Source organism: Aureobasidium namibiae (assembly GCF_000721765.1).
Source record: "Aureobasidium namibiae CBS 147.97 unplaced genomic scaffold scaffold_1, whole genome shotgun sequence".
NCBI lineage: Eukaryota > Fungi > Ascomycota > Dothideomycetes > Dothideales > Saccotheciaceae > Aureobasidium > Aureobasidium namibiae.
In genome coordinates this window covers 1,987,012-2,001,838 of record NW_013581208.1, presented here as the reverse complement: position 1 = coordinate 2,001,838, position 14,827 = coordinate 1,987,012, and the positions used below count along the sequence as shown (strand labels likewise).

Below are 14,827 nucleotides of genomic sequence, written 5' to 3'. Positions count from 1 at the left end.
GAGAGAGACAGAGAGAGACAGAGAGAGACAGAGAGAGACAGAGAGAGACAGAGAGAGACAGAGAGAGACAGAGAGAGACAGAGAGAGACAGAGAGCGAGCATCATGTTAGTTTATACCCCCAACCCCCTTTTTTGATGCAAAAATGCAGAATCCTTGATTTTCAGTAATTAGCTATTAGCTATCATGTCTTTGAAGTCATGATGTTGACATGGGCACCAGCGCCATTCACTAGACAGACACTTCAAAGAGAAAGAATGAAACATTTCAATCTAGATGATCTGTCTCTTACTCAAAAAAACGAAAGCAAAACAGGACTCCCTCGTCCCTTGACCTTTCTACCTACCTGCCCTCCTGATGGCTCAACTCTCCATCAACTCAGCCCCCCCGTCTGCTTCAACACTCACTCACTCTCCCCAACACTATAATAACCCCTAAACCTCGCATTCCCCTCAACCCTACAATCTTTAATCGCCCAGAAACAAGCCATCAACAACATCGGAAACCTGCTGGTCCAATACTCCAAGTACCCTTGCGGCAAACTGCCCACTTTCCTCTTGACATCCGCACCCATGTCCTCGTAATGATTCTTCTTGTTCCTCAGTGCGCGCAGCAAATCAAGCATTTTGGTGCCGTTGTATTTGCGTTGTTTGCCGAGTGTGTCGATGAAGATGCGGTCGAGTTTGCGCTGCCAGTCTGGTTCTGCTTTTGCTGAGAAAGGAATGATGACGGTGGAAGCGAAGGATTCGAGCACGCAGAGGTGAGGCGAAGGCGGATCACGGGGTTCGTGTTCAAAGTGGTCGGAAACATCGCAGAGGAAATCAAGCCGTTTCTTTGGCGACCAGAAGAAAGGGTGACAAAGTACTTGCAACGCAGAAGGTCTGTCTTCGGGGTTATGAGACAGCATGGCGGTGATGAGCTCGCGGGGTTCCTCGCTGTCTGATCCCAGATCCAACTTGTGCATGTTCTGAAGATTGTTCTTCTTGATGTTGAGTTCGCGCATTTGCATCCAGCCTTCTTTGTCGTCGTAGGGGTGGTCGCCGCCAGTCAGAACCCAGAAGAAGAGGCAGCCGAGAGAGAAAATGTCAGCTGCTCGCTTGACGCCGCCCATTGTGCCGCCGGAGGAGCTTTCGCTCGTGCCAGGGTGTGAGATGTTGCTGTGGCCGTTGTTAGAGGCTGTGTCCTTGGGCTGCGAAATAAGCTCAGGAGCTTTCCAGCCGCAGGTACCGGCATTGCTTGTCGGGTCGATCAAAGTGCTGACGTTCTCCGGAAGGGTCTTGCACAGGCCAAAGTCTGAGATGACCAGACGAAGCTCGTGAGGCCTGTTTGGCTTGGGGAAGGCAATGAGGATGTTCTGCGGCTTGATGTCTCGGTGGATGATGCGAAGATCGTGAAGATGGTAAAGTCCCTTTGCAAGCTGATAGAGTGCGCCACGAGCATCACGCTGGATAGCTGAAGCCAGGGACTGCAGTTGCTGATAGCGAGCTTCTTCGCGAATATCCGGGAGGTTGAACAGATCCCACAAACTTGCTTGGCAGAGTTCGACAGCGATGTACAAGAAGTGCTGGTCTTTCTGCTGACAGTAGTAGCGGATAACATTCTTGTCGTGGTCGCTTTGTTGGAGGAACGAGACTTCTTGAGAAGCCAGCTCGTAGTACTGTGAAAGCATACGTTTGACAGCGACATCACGACCTTCGAATTTACCCTCGAACACACATGTTCCGGCACTTCCGTGGCCAATGATGCGATCCGTGTCGATAGTAAGATTGTTGATTTGAATCTTGCCAGACACATTGGGGCTCTCAGATGCGTCAACACTGATCACGTCCATGCCGTCGATCTTATCGATCTTGGAGAGAGCCTTTGGAACAGGGGTAGCAAGCGCGCCGTTGCTCTCCTTGTCGCTGTTGCTCTGGCTATTTTCGCGACGACGCTGCTGCGCTTCGAGCTGTTCCTTCTTCTCCTTTTGCTTTCTGCCGCCTCTGACGCCACGGGTGGCTTTCTTCTTTGGCTTGACGGGTGTTTGATCTTCCGCGGACTTATCTTCTGTGGGCTTATCTGCTGCTTCTACTGGAGTTGGAGTAGAGGCACGGGTTGGTGAGTCGACTTTGATCTCAACAGGTGCTTCATCCGTTGCAGCTGGCTCCTTAGCAATTTCTTCTTCTCCCTGAGGAAAGATTGTTTCCTCCGCGGGTTCGGGGAAGCGGACCTTGCGATCAATAGATTCAGCCGGAGAAGAGTCATCATCCTTGGCTGGGACAGCCTCGCTGGGCACAGAAGTAAGCGGGACTGGTGCCTCTTTCATCTTGACTGGGTCGGCAGCTTGGCGTTGTATGATTTTCTGCACATCGACCCATTTGGACACAATGGCGAACAGTCCAATGAGAGCGAGCAAGCCAATTAAGCCAGATGACGAGACACCAGCCCAGGTAGGTGAAGTGGGGGGAAGCATGACTTGAGCATTGTTGGTATGATGGGCGTTAGGGGAACCAATGAGCGAGTGATCCGGTCCTCCGATGGTGAGGATCTCGCTTTGGTCCTGGCTCATGGGATGAAGAGGGTGAATGCCCACCAAGTTTGCTCGTTGCTTGGCAGGGTTGAAGGTGCCCACGGGGAGAGCGTAACCCTGAGTATAACAAACGGCGTTGGAAGCACCGTCAGTCACGGTGGGATAACGCAGCTCCGACATGGCATACCAGCTGCCGGACTCAGTGCAGTTAACAAAGATTTTGTCTTGTTCAATTGTGTCGTCACCAGCAGGGCCGATTGGCTGGGGCAGAATGACAAGTGAAGCGTCTAGGATTTCTTCGTCAAGAGGTCTGACAACATCGTAGACGCGAGCCACAGGCGATGAAAACTTCTGTTTGTACAAGATGGAGTTGCCAAACCTACTGGTCTCTCTGTAGTCAACAGCGACCACGCTCCCGTCATGTTGGGTGTAGATGTATTTGCTGTCCATGGTCGAAGCGTACTGATTGTGTAGGTCTTTGTCGCGATTGTTGGGTCCCCATTCAAAGTATCGGATGGTGCAGATAGGATTGCCGGTCAGCTTGTCCGCAATGGAGACAGTGTACTCCGTCCTGCCCAGGGTAAGAGTGCCGATTGTTTCGCATTCGTTGTCTTCGAGTGAGCCAAGTCCATCAACTCGGCGGCAGTTCTGATCGTTGTTGTTAAAGGTCGAGGCGCTGGAGCTGAACATCTTGAGGATTCGTCCATTGGATGCGTCAACCGTGTACAAAGTGTTTTTCTTGTCGGCGGTGTAGACTACAGGCGGATCTTCACCTGCGTATGGCGACAGTTCTTCGACAAGCTGTTTGACAGACAAGCCGAGTTTCTGCATGCCGGTGTGCGGCTCAGAGGAGTAGACATAAAGGCTTCCATCTTGGGAAGGCTCGACGATCCAGATGAGGCTGGTGTCAGGCTGAGCGTCTGGGTCCGAGTCGTTATGGTGATAGAGAGTCTCGATCATGGGCTTGTCGGCCTCTATCTCCCATCTTGGCGCGCCGGTCCTGCGGTCTCTTGCGTGTAGTTTTCCATCAACGGTCGCCAGGAGAATAATATCCTCGACTTGCCAATCCTGCAGAGACCGCGCCGGGTGTCGCGAAGAGAGACCACCGGACGAGGCCGATGATTGTGCAGGAGGTGCTCGGACGGCCGGGTCAGACTCGGCTGGAGCAAAAGTCGCAAGGGCGCGCTCAATTGAAGGGTCGATTGCGGTGTCTTTTAGGTGTTTGTGGGTGGATCTCAGTTCTGGCGACGAGCGCGCGTTGCTGAGCTGTGGGCGTTTGCGGAGGTTGTTGTTGTTGGGGTTGCCAGCGGACTGCTGCTGCTGAGCAGTGGCTATGAGGGGCAGCCATACGAAGATGCAAAAGAGAGCATTGCCGAGACTCAGTGCTGGAGGTCTTCGGCGAGGCATGTTTCAAGAAACAGGATCCAGCCTTGTGCTCGCATAGGTCGAGGAAGGGGGAGTCGGTGGTTTGGGGCTTTAGAGTGTCTCAGCACCCATGAATGATGGCAGAGTGAACGAGACGATGGGCGGATGGATGGATGATGGACTGTTAGGCGAATTTGATCAGGGGCATGCACGTCGTGTGCGAGTGGATGTGGGCTGGGTTGCTTTTTGTGGAGCACGACGACTTCGCGCGTTCCGAGTAGCGACCGTTGGATCGCGCGAGTGGTGGGGTGAGCTGAGACTGACGACGGAGGCTGGAGCCAAAATAATGATAACTTTTGTGTCGAGGACAGAAGGGATACTGGGTGATGCTGACTGTGTGGGCACAAGCGAGTTGCTGCTGCAGTGCTTCGTCTTGCATCTATTCGAGACGCTTCGACCAAATCCCTTGCCGCGGCGCCCTGGAAAGCCCTTGGCGACATCTCGTGTGCTTGTGCTTGCACCATCACCTCAACATCTTCCTGCCTTGCGCCTTCCGTTCCTCGTCCAACAGTCCCTCTGTTTCGTGGCTACCCAACCTCTGTGTCCAACTGCCAGCAGTTATAGAATCCCCGTCTGCTTGTTTTCCTACTGCCTGGATGAGTATTTTTTCCATGATCCCCACGTTTCCAGCGGACCCTTGCGATCGAGTCCCGCGGAGAGCCGGAGATTGTTATCTTATCAATCAGTTCATCAACCAGTTCCCCCGCTTTGCTTATACCCGTATCATCACTAATTACTGGGCGACTGTCCGACATCCAAGTAAATCCATAATCACATTCATCAATCATCAATCATGGCTGCCCCAGGACGCGAAGTTAAGTAAGTTGTGTTCCATGCTGCGGCATCAATCGTGTTTGACCACGGCTTGACAGCCTACCCACACTTGCCCGCCATCTCGTCGAGAACGGCCCACACAAAACGCTCCCAACACCACGACGCGTGAGAATCCTCATCAACGGCGCTTGCATTGCAGACACCCTCAACACAGGAGGAGCTCTGTTTGTCTGGGAGCACCCATACTATCCACAGCTTTATGTTCCGAAATCTGCTCTGCTTGAAAATGTCAAAGGCTATACTATCGTCTATGAAAACCATCGAGATGTCAAGGATACTCATGATAAACCTATTGCACAAACACTCAAAGTCAAAGTAACCCGCAACTCAGACAACAGCATGAAAGAGGTCAAAGATGGCTTCATGGTCTTTCGCGACGATCTCCCTGAGCGAGCCTCTCCACTCAACAACATGCTCAAAGTCAACTTCAGCTGTGCAGGTAAGCAATCTCCTATGCTCGCACCGCATCGAGAGTCCTAAGCACCCGATGTCCGTCGCAGACAAATGGCTCGAAGAAGACACACCCATGTTCGTCCACCCAAAAGACCCCTTCAAACGCATCGACATCCTGCACTGCTCGCGCCCCCTACGTGTCTCGCTCAACAACACCGTCATCGCAAACTCCCCCTTCAGTCTCCAACTCCACGAGACTGGTCTTCGCGTGCGCTACTACGTTCCTCTATCCTCCGTCGATACCTCGGTATTGCGTCCCAGTCAGACCACTACGCAGTGTCCGTATAAAGGAACAGCAGAGTACTATGATGTAGTTGTGGGTGGTGAGACTTACAAGGACGTAGTCTGGTTCTATACGCAGCCCACGGTGGAGTGCGCGGCTATTGCTGGGTTGTGCTGTTTCTATAATGAGAAGGTTGATATGCAGATCCAGAATGGGGATGAGTGGCATAAAGCTTAGTCGAAATCGCTGGCGATGACACTTGGAATGGGTGGCCATGTAATAATGCTGATGAAACTTCCACGGTCACCGTCGCTGCATCGGCTCGAGTTATTGCTTCATCATTCTATCAACATAACCCATCTTGCCGCCAATTCAAACACCGGCCATGCCGATCGTCTTCTCTGCTTGCGTGCTGATATCTTCAAGGCCTTGTCCACTGCCGCTCTCCTGTCTCTTTCCTTCTCCATTCTTCATCACTAGGTCTCCTGACAAGATAGCACCGTAGAAAACTTGAGCCATGTTGTCGTTACGGTAGGCGCGTTGGACGATCCGAAGAGTCGAAACGCAGTGATCACGGGTGCGGTGGTCTTTGGGGAGAATCTCATCCGAAGCAAATAATCGGTCATGCTGAGCTCCTTGGAAGCCATATTTTGTCGCCATGCTAGGGTTATCCGCTACCCACACGTCTCAGAAAGAACTATCTCATTTTGGCTGACTTGCTCGCTGACCACAGGCACAGTGAAGCTTCTTGTAGCCAGGACCTGAGTATAAATGCAGAATTGACCATATCATTATTCAGCTGTAATCAGTAGACGCAAGCCCCCAACCTTTTGGTCTACCTTCTTCCCCTCTACCCCACTCATATCACATCCACCGCCGTACTTCCCCCAACATCAACATCCTCAGGCTTTCCCTGCTCAATCACCCTCCCACTACCAAGCACAAGACAAAACTCGGCACCCCTGACCGCAGATGGGCGATGCGCGATTGTGATCACCGTACTCTGCGCCATCTCCTCCCTCAACACTCTCTGAATCTCCCACGCAGTTTCCTTATCGATACTAGCCGTAGCTTCATCCATGATAACAATTGCACTGCGCCTCAACACTGCTCTTGCCAATCCGACTAATTGTCTTTGTCCCTGAGATAGGTTCTTGCCGCCTGTGTCGATGACGGTGTCGAGCGTCCAGTTGTAAGACCCGCACACGCGTGAGATTACAGTGAGACACTCGTCGTCGCTGTGTTGCTCTGTAGGATCCAAGTTGTGGCGAAGCGAGCCAGGGAACAACACTGGTTCTTGAGCAAGGAAAGTGATGCGGTTGCGCAGTGCTTGTTTGTTCACTTTAGCGATATCGATGCCACCGATGGTGATCCTTCCTGACTCTGGGACCATGGTAGCAAGGAGGGAGAGTGCGAGTGTGCTTTTGCCTGAGCCTGTGCGACCAATGACTGCTGTGTTGGAGCCGCCTTTGAGCGTAAAGGATACACTAGAGAGAGCCGGGTCGAGATGAGGTGCGTACCGCATGGTTACGTCCTCAAAGACAACGTCGTCGTTGTAAGATGGCCAGGAGGCTGGAGGGTCAATCTCGCCGGCGGGTTCTTGCTCGAGATGCAGTAATTCGACTACGCGCTCCACAGAAACAAAGTTCAATTGTAGTTGGCCGTACTGTCTGCATAGGCCATGAGTCGCTACCACGAATCTACTGGCAGAGGCCAGGACGAAGGCAGTCAATCCAGGAGATAGGCCAGAGTTGATGGCCAACAAAGTCATGACGAATGTGGAGCAGGCCGAGAGAATGTCGTATCTGTACATCAACCATGCTTGCAAAGACCTGGGAGATACGTGTTAGCTGGAGGTCTCATCTCGTAGTCCAAAAAACGTACCAATAAAAGTGATCCATAGCCTGAAAAGCATCCGTCACAGCGATCACTCGATCCTGGAACTGAGACTGAGCGCAGAAAGCTCGAACCGTCGTGAGGCCATTCAGCAAAGCGCCAAAGTTCGACATGAGCGGACTGAGAGATGTCATCTCGAGGCGTCGTAAGCTCTGACTCGTGGGTAGAAAACGCAAGAAAATAAAGATGAACGCCAAGGTTATAATGAAAGAGAAGGCAAGAAACAGTGGCGTGGCGCCAGCAATAACGGCTATTGATGTCACCCAAGCAATTGCTTGCCAGGCCACGATCAAAAATTGGTTCGAGATGTTGCCATCGATGGTGGCAACATCAGAAGTCATTCTGTTCATCAGACGTCCTATCGGTACCACATCGTAGTAGTGGAACGTGGTATTGCTGACCTTTGTCATGATGTCCTTGAACATGCCTTTGCCGGCTGTGTAGGTAATAACAAGCATGAAGATTTGCGATATCAGATAGGCCACGCATTCGACGATGATGAAGACGAGGAAGGCGATCAACCAAGGATAGACGTTGACACCTGGATCCGGGAAACGCGCGAAGAAGCGAGAGATAGGGCTCCACGATGCAATATGAGGCGCGGCGTGAACAATCTGCAGACTGTACACCTGCTCGGGTTCTCCATAAGCCTCTCCCCATTCCTAGTTGACAATGTTAGTAGAAGTTTCTTGAGAAGCTTGTGATTGGGCTTACCTTGAAGAGCCACGACTCTGCCACCATGAGCAGTCGGAAGACGATGGCAGAAAGAACGACAAGGAACCACCATCGTAGCCGTCCAGCTTTGATGTACTGCCAGTAGACTCCTGCCTTGACTCCTCCATGCGCTCGGTGTTCTTCTTCCTCGAATTTATCAGGTACGGCGGCAGATTCTTGTGCTTCATCAACTTTGACATCTTTCGCGTTCATGAGGTTTTGAACTGTGCGAGAATTGGTCGGGCTTAGTTGCAGCGAATCGCCCCTGCGTGTCTCTGATATCCCATCTATGATCTCGATGAGCTGCTCGGCGATGCCGTTACACAAATCTGTACGGTGAGTGACTAATACAACTGTTCGACCTTCGACGAGCGGTCCTCCGAAACATTTCGCAACGATCTGTTCGGCAGTCTGCTGGTCAAGTGCACTCAGCGGATCATCGAGTAGAAGAATTTTGGCACGACTGTAGATTGCACGAGCCAATGCAACTCTAGCTTTTTGACCTCCGGACAAGCCGATACCATTCTCTCCAATATTGGATAGATCTCCATGCTTGAAGTTGGCAAGATCAGCAGTAAGAGCACAAGCTTCGAGAGTTTGCTTGTATCGTGCGTCGTCGTACGGAGACGAGAACAGGATGTTGTCGCGGATACTCATACTCTGCAGCCAAGGAGTTTGAGCACAGTAGCCCATGGGAGCATCGGGTTTGATCAATTCACCATCGTGTAGGTCCAACTCTCCAAGCAGAGCTTGAAGCAAGGCGCTTTTACCCGCTGCAACCTGACCGAAGACGATGTTCAGACCAGGTGGAAAAGATAGTGTAAGGTTGCGCAGAACTTCTTTTGAAAGTCCTGGCCATGCGAACGTGGCGTTCCTCAGCTCGAGCATACCGTCTGATGTTGATGCCGAGCTGTCATCTGCAGTTTTGTTCGGCTCTTGCATGAAAGCTTCGATTCGTCCCACAGCGACTGCTGCATTGAGGAAAACCGTGATCAGATCAGGGATCTCCTTCAAATCGCTCTGCAACATGTTGAACAGCTCAAGAGCCGGGAATGCGATATCGATGCGCAGTTCGTGACCAGCCAGAGCTGTGAAGCCGTAAAATGCGGCAACTGGCAGCAGCCCACTACCTAAGATGTTGACGAATCTAATGGAAAGGTTCCACAAGAAAGTGACAATTTTCAAATCAAGCTCAGTCTGTCTAGCTTCCAGGATCTTCTCGAGCCAGACAGGATGCCAGCCGTACCATCTCAAGTGACGAATTGCTTCGACGTAAGCCGAAACTTGTTGCAGTTTGGCATCAGTAGCTTTACGACGAGCCTGTTCTTTCTTGATGAGAATGCGAGCGAGGAAGGCGTTCAGAACCTGGGCAACAAGTACAACAGCTACGCCGAGCAGACAAGATGGACCGAGAAGATTCCATACCAGACACAAAGATAGTATCATGCCAAGAGGTTTTTGGATAATCCGTTGGTACTCCCAAAATCTTTGACTTACCTATGCATGCATGTCAGTGTGCAGTTCCCTCAAATGTGTCGAAATCACTTACCTCGTAAACATCGCCACGCATCAAATTGAGAATCTTGCCCATGGAGGCAGGAGCGTTGTCTTCGGTCATGGGGGCGGGTCTCTTACTACGTCTGAAAGGCTTCAGAACCTTTGACAAGAATGTCTGCTTTTCGTCCGACTTGTCATCCTGGCCGTTCAAGAGCCCTTGCGTCTCACTGGACCCGTTTGCATTGGGTGTATTGTCAGCATCTGTCTCCTCGTCCGAGCTTGTCTCATTCTCCTTCTGTTCCTTGTCTTCGATCGTCGCAACGATCTTTCTGTTGAGCGTCTTCTCAAACAGCATCGTGATCATCTCTCCTCTGGACCGCTCATATGCACGCCTGCCGTACCAGAGACTGAAGACGTCACTTTGCGCGGCAACCAGTCTCACAACGAGTATGGATAGCGCCCATGTGACTGCGGGCTTAATTTCGTATTTCAAGTTTCCCATCGCCTTGAGCAGCTGCTGCAAGAGTATCGGCGCGGAATAGTTGGCTGCCAGCTCCAAGAGTGCTAGGATCGTGAGTATGGCCATATCATGCCAGTTTGCGCGAAGCAAGCGCCTGACAACAGTTCCGTGAAGTTCACGGAAAGCATCATGAAGCTGGCGATGCTGAAACTCAAAGCCCAGGAACCAGACATCCTCCTCGTTCAATTGTCTTTTCTTGCCAACAGAGATAAGCGGAGACATCCAAGACACAGACATCCATTGCCACAAGGTAAGGTCATCCTCTGGAGTTCTGAGATCTGATGTTGGTGGCGTGTATGCTGGACTGATACCTTCGCGTGGCAAAGCAGGATCCCGAAGTGGCAAATTGACAATAGCGACTATGCTGATGAGCGTGATGCCAATGTTGGCGAGATAAATCGCGACGGCGGCATTGAAGATTTTGAAGTCCCAACGAGGGACTAGCAGTGCCACTTGCACAACGAAAAGAGCCGTGTAGAGTACGAACAGGAATATCGAAGCCGTTCGTGGTCTGAACAATATGAGGTAGAAGGCAGCAACTGCTAACAAAATGGAAGGCGACCGAATTATAACGAGAGCCTGGAGCACAAAACCAGTGAGCGCGAGGACTAATAGAAGAATTGCCACCCATGGTAGGCTTCGCTTCTTCTGTGGTTGAACCTCGATGTCGACTTTGGGCTCCTCAATGAACGGCCTCATCCACCGTGGCTGGTGAGTTAAAGCGACCATGCCTGTATTCGATGATCCTAGTCCGAATATAGCGATTCCAAGTCAGTCCCCACTCATGAAGTGCGGGAAACTCAGTTGCAATGGAAGGAGGATTATTGACGTGCTCAGGTCAACAGCCAGGATGCTTGGCACGGGAATGCACTTGAGTTTAGGCAGACATCGACGCAGAATCGATCTGCAGTCTCACAAGATTTTCTTGTGAGTCAACAAAGAAGAAAGCGCGACTCACGTTGGCATGCAAGATTGAAGTGATCCTCCTGCTCAGTGCTGCACTACTGCCTGAGTCCAGTCGTCACCGACGTTTGAGGCGCATCGCGATCTAAGTTTCGGTGCGATCTGCCGAACCGATCCGACTTGAACATTCAGTCGAGGGTGCGAGAATAGTCAAGTACGTTGTGCTGTGCACAGCAAACAAGAGTGACGGGATGTAACATTTGTGGTCTTTTATGTTGCTAGGAGGAGAAAATCTATCAGTCGTAACACACGAGAGAGTCTAGGTCTCTTTGATCATGCTTACAGCATAGTGCACGGACTACTCCGATCTGTATATCACTCGAGAAGGGTCACTTCATGTGTTGTTGTATACAGTCTGGATGGTTTGCGAGCAGACCAGTAATTTCGTCTTACGAGCTGTGATGAAGTTGAAGCCTTACCCGAATAGTCGCTTCGCGGCCTCGCTCCTTCGACCGACCTGGAGAAAAGGCACGGTAGAACAAGCACGATCACTCTTCTACAACCCATTGTTCAGCACAAGACAATGTCTGAGTATCGTTTGGGGGCTTGTCACATGGTTGAAACAATGCATGGGTGCATGAAATTGTCTGATCGAACATATTGTGAGCCTAGCAGATAATGATATAAAAGATGGCCTCGGCCACTCTTTCGCTCCTAAAACGTATTCACACTTCATCGGCCTCTAAATCCATACTCGAAGATATGCATATATACACAATGCACTCAAGCCCGACATCAAGCACTTTGTTTCATTACTCGCCCCTGTCAACGGCCTCGAGCGCTCTCTTCCACTCTGCATCTCCATCCTCAACAACTACCATCTCCCATCTAACATGTCATACGACAACAATAACCCACTTCTTAACGACTACTGTCCGGCCTCATTTACCAGTATCTACCAATCGATGGGACTCGTCGATCGTGTCAGGCCATTTCACACCGTCGTCCACTCAATCACCAAGCCCATCCCATTCAGCTGTACCGGTCTCTGAGAAACTGGATTCCACGACAGGTCTTACCATTGCGGTCCTGATGTTTCTGGTGATCCTGATGGGTATGACGGGCATCATCTGGTGGATTGAGCTTCATGCTTGTAAGGATTTTCAGGACCGAGAGCGCCAAATGGCAAATCCCAAGCCTGTTGGGCTGGATATAATGATGCAGCCAAGAAGAGAAAGAAGAAAAGAGATTGGATACCGTGAGCGATTGCGAGCCTGGCTGGTTCAGTTCACCAAGAAGGCACACTTTGCCAATACGATAACCAGATGGACAGACTCTGCTGCTGCCGTATTGCGAGCCGAGCCTGGTATAAATGCCGAGGAGGGGCTTTTGCTACCCGTCCAAGAGAAGGAAAGATGTGGAAGAGAGAAGGATGAGACTGGCATCAAAGCCGATTCTGGCCGAAAGTCGAGCATCATAGAGAAATTGTGAAGAGGGAAAGAGGTCAAGCAGGCATCTCCACAGCATCTTTCTGTTCATTTGCCCTCTTCTCTTTCTCCTCAACATACTCCTTCAATCCATTCACCCAATGCTCAAAATTCTTTTGCAAGCCCTCTCCAAACTTCCACTTCACAATCCTTGCAGCAAGACCTCCAAATGTTTCCCAAGATCTGTATATGCAAGTGTCATCGCCCAAATCCTCAATCTCGTTTACTCTCTCAGCAGCCAAGAAGAATTTGGGCGTGTAGTTTTCTTTGTTGGCCATGATCCAGCGTATGATGGTTTTTTTGCCTGGTGAAGGGGTGGAAGGGCAGTCGTCGACTTGGAGGACGTGCTCTTTGCTTTGGGTGGTCATGGTGGGAGACATGTGGACGGTGAAGGTCATGATCATGTCCTCTTTCAAAAGGGCATCATTTGAGTCCGAGTCAGACGCAGGACGTTTGTTGATGGCAACTGAGGATACGAAGTTATTCCATTCACCATAGGTAGATGTGTCGACGAGGATTTTGTAGACAGCAGAGGGTGGGGCGGCGACTGTGGCTTCGGCATAGACGCTGAAGAAGCCGCCTTCTGGCATGGTTATGGCTGGTCTTACAATATCGGCCATTATGGTAGTATAGCTGAATGGTGATGCGGATTTACGTAGAAAGGGATGGTACTGGAAAAGATGGAAGCCAAAGTAGTGAAGTCGGACAGATCTGAGAGAGATGAGAATCGGTGAGGGTATTCAAGACGGGCACGCAAGATTATAAAGTGGTTCACTGGACGCTAGGCAGTCAGCTGTCGGCAATATAAACGAGCAGGATTGGTTTGTTGTTGCTGTGCATCAAGGTGGGTGGGAAGGAAGTCGGTCACAGCGCCTTCCCCATCTGACGCGGTGCATGCAGCATCTCGAGACCGTCTACTTTGTACCAGTGACCCTTGCACACCATCGCCCGCTCGCGTCCGTCGCAACATCACAAGCTGCATCCAGCATGGCGAGCAGTCCTCCCGGAAGCGCGACCTCACCGCCCCCGACAGGCCCACAACTAGCTCTACCCAAAAAGCGCCCGTCCATCACCATCCCCGGCCAGGCCCCGGCATACAAGCGCCGCAAGCCGTCAAACGCAGGCAGTTCCACCCACCCTCTACGCCAGACTTCCTTTCCACCGCCCGACCGTCCAGGACGAGAATACAGCCCAGACACACAAGCCTCGCAGGCCGCCTACTCGCCCGTCTCTCGCCGCAGCGATAGTCTCGACATCGACGATGAGATCAATAGCGTCGTGAGCGGCCGCACCGGCGGCGGCAGCAATACTTCCAACAACAAGAAAGATCGCGCGACTAAAGGCAAAAAAGCCGGCAAAGTAGGTCGACCACCCAAGAACCGCGGCGACACTGCCAGTCTCATCGACGGCGATGGCGGTGGGCGCAAAGGCACTTCCACAAATACCCCCAACAACGACGATGCCAACGACAACGATGCCAACAGCGAAGACGACGAAGACGGCGGCGACGACGTCAACACCCTCGAAGGCGGCAAATTGACCAAAGCAGCAATGGACGCAGAAAAAGAGCGCAAGGCCATGTTTAGCACACACATCCACCCCGCTCACGCCGAAATCTACGAAACCTGGAATCGCATACATCTGAAAAAGGAAGTCGTGCGCAGACTAGCCAATCAGACACTCTCGCAATCTGTTCCTGCCAGCGTCGTCACAACCATCAATTCGTACACCAAAGTTTTCGTGGGAGAGATTGTGGATCGTGCCAGGGAAGTTCAGAAAGAGTGGCTTGCTGCTGCTGAAAAATTGCCGACCGGTGATAAAAACGAGGAGGCATTTGGTAAGGATGGCGAAGGAGAGCCGAAGGTCAGGGAACGTGATCGAGGACCACTGCTACCCGATCATTTACGTGAAGCACTCCGGAGATACAAACACGACAGATCTGGAGGTACCGTGGGTTTCACCGGCATCAGTCTGGAAGGCAGAGAATCCGCTGCTGTCAGAAACGGCGGTAGGAGACTTTTCAGATGAGAGACTTGCCTTGATCCGAGTGGCAAGCACTACCTACATTCACACCCTTCTCTTTACCCGCACTATAAAAGTTGCACTTTCGGCCTGCGTCCAATACTACCTCGGCCGATGAGCTACATGAGAACGCCGAATTCCTCCGCACCTGGCCAGACGCGTTGCGACGGTCAGTGACCTATCGTCACCAAGACCTCGACATACTGTCGTCCACGAAAGTTTTTGATGAATGCCGGATCGGACCAATAGCAATATCGAGACAATCGGCATAGTCTTCGTACCTCCGTCAGCTCACGTCTCTGCTGCTCTCAGCAATCCTGCTCAATATTCAGGTCGAGAGCAGACA

The 14,827-nt window shown here is 51.5% G+C and overlaps 5 protein-coding genes across 5 annotated transcripts; 2 read left to right on the top strand and 3 right to left on the bottom strand.

Annotated features, from left to right (window-relative positions):
* Nucleotides 1-401: 401 nt before the first annotated feature.
* Nucleotides 402-3,914, bottom strand: M436DRAFT_36726 (kinase-like protein; the record flags this gene model as incomplete). The annotated part of the gene is made up of 2 exons (XM_013576455.1): nt 402-2,207; nt 2,274-3,914. The coding sequence occupies 2 exons, from the start codon at nt 3,912-3,914 to the stop codon at nt 402-404; spliced, it is 3,447 nt and encodes a 1,148-aa protein (XP_013431909.1).
* An 811-nt stretch (nt 3,915-4,725) lies between these two features.
* On the top strand, nt 4,726-5,679 carry M436DRAFT_69231 (DUF427-domain-containing protein; the record flags this gene model as incomplete). Its single annotated transcript, XM_013576827.1, has 3 exons — nt 4,726-4,751; nt 4,805-5,205; nt 5,267-5,679. The coding sequence occupies 3 exons, from the start codon at nt 4,726-4,728 to the stop codon at nt 5,677-5,679; spliced, it is 840 nt and encodes a 279-aa protein (XP_013432281.1).
* Nucleotides 5,680-6,301: 622 nt separating this feature from the next.
* Nucleotides 6,302-10,798, bottom strand: M436DRAFT_35171 (ABC bile acid transporter; the record flags this gene model as incomplete). Its single annotated transcript, XM_013576168.1, has 4 exons — nt 6,302-7,274; nt 7,327-8,000; nt 8,053-9,549; nt 9,602-10,798. 4 exons carry the CDS (start codon nt 10,796-10,798, stop codon nt 6,302-6,304), a joined length of 4,341 nt encoding a protein of 1,446 aa, XP_013431622.1.
* Nucleotides 10,799-12,476: 1,678 nt separating this feature from the next.
* M436DRAFT_77941 (uncharacterized protein) lies at nt 12,477-13,079 on the bottom strand (the record flags this gene model as incomplete). The annotated part of the gene is made up of 1 exon (XM_013576988.1): nt 12,477-13,079. One exon carries the CDS (start codon nt 13,077-13,079, stop codon nt 12,477-12,479), a length of 603 nt encoding a protein of 200 aa, XP_013432442.1.
* Nucleotides 13,080-13,824: 745 nt separating this feature from the next.
* On the top strand, nt 13,825-14,487 carry M436DRAFT_22393 (histone-fold-containing protein; the record flags this gene model as incomplete). The annotated part of the gene is made up of 1 exon (XM_013576068.2): nt 13,825-14,487. A coding segment is annotated over one exon (663 nt), but the record flags the coding sequence as incomplete, so codon positions are not given.
* Nucleotides 14,488-14,827: the final 340 nt, after the last annotated feature.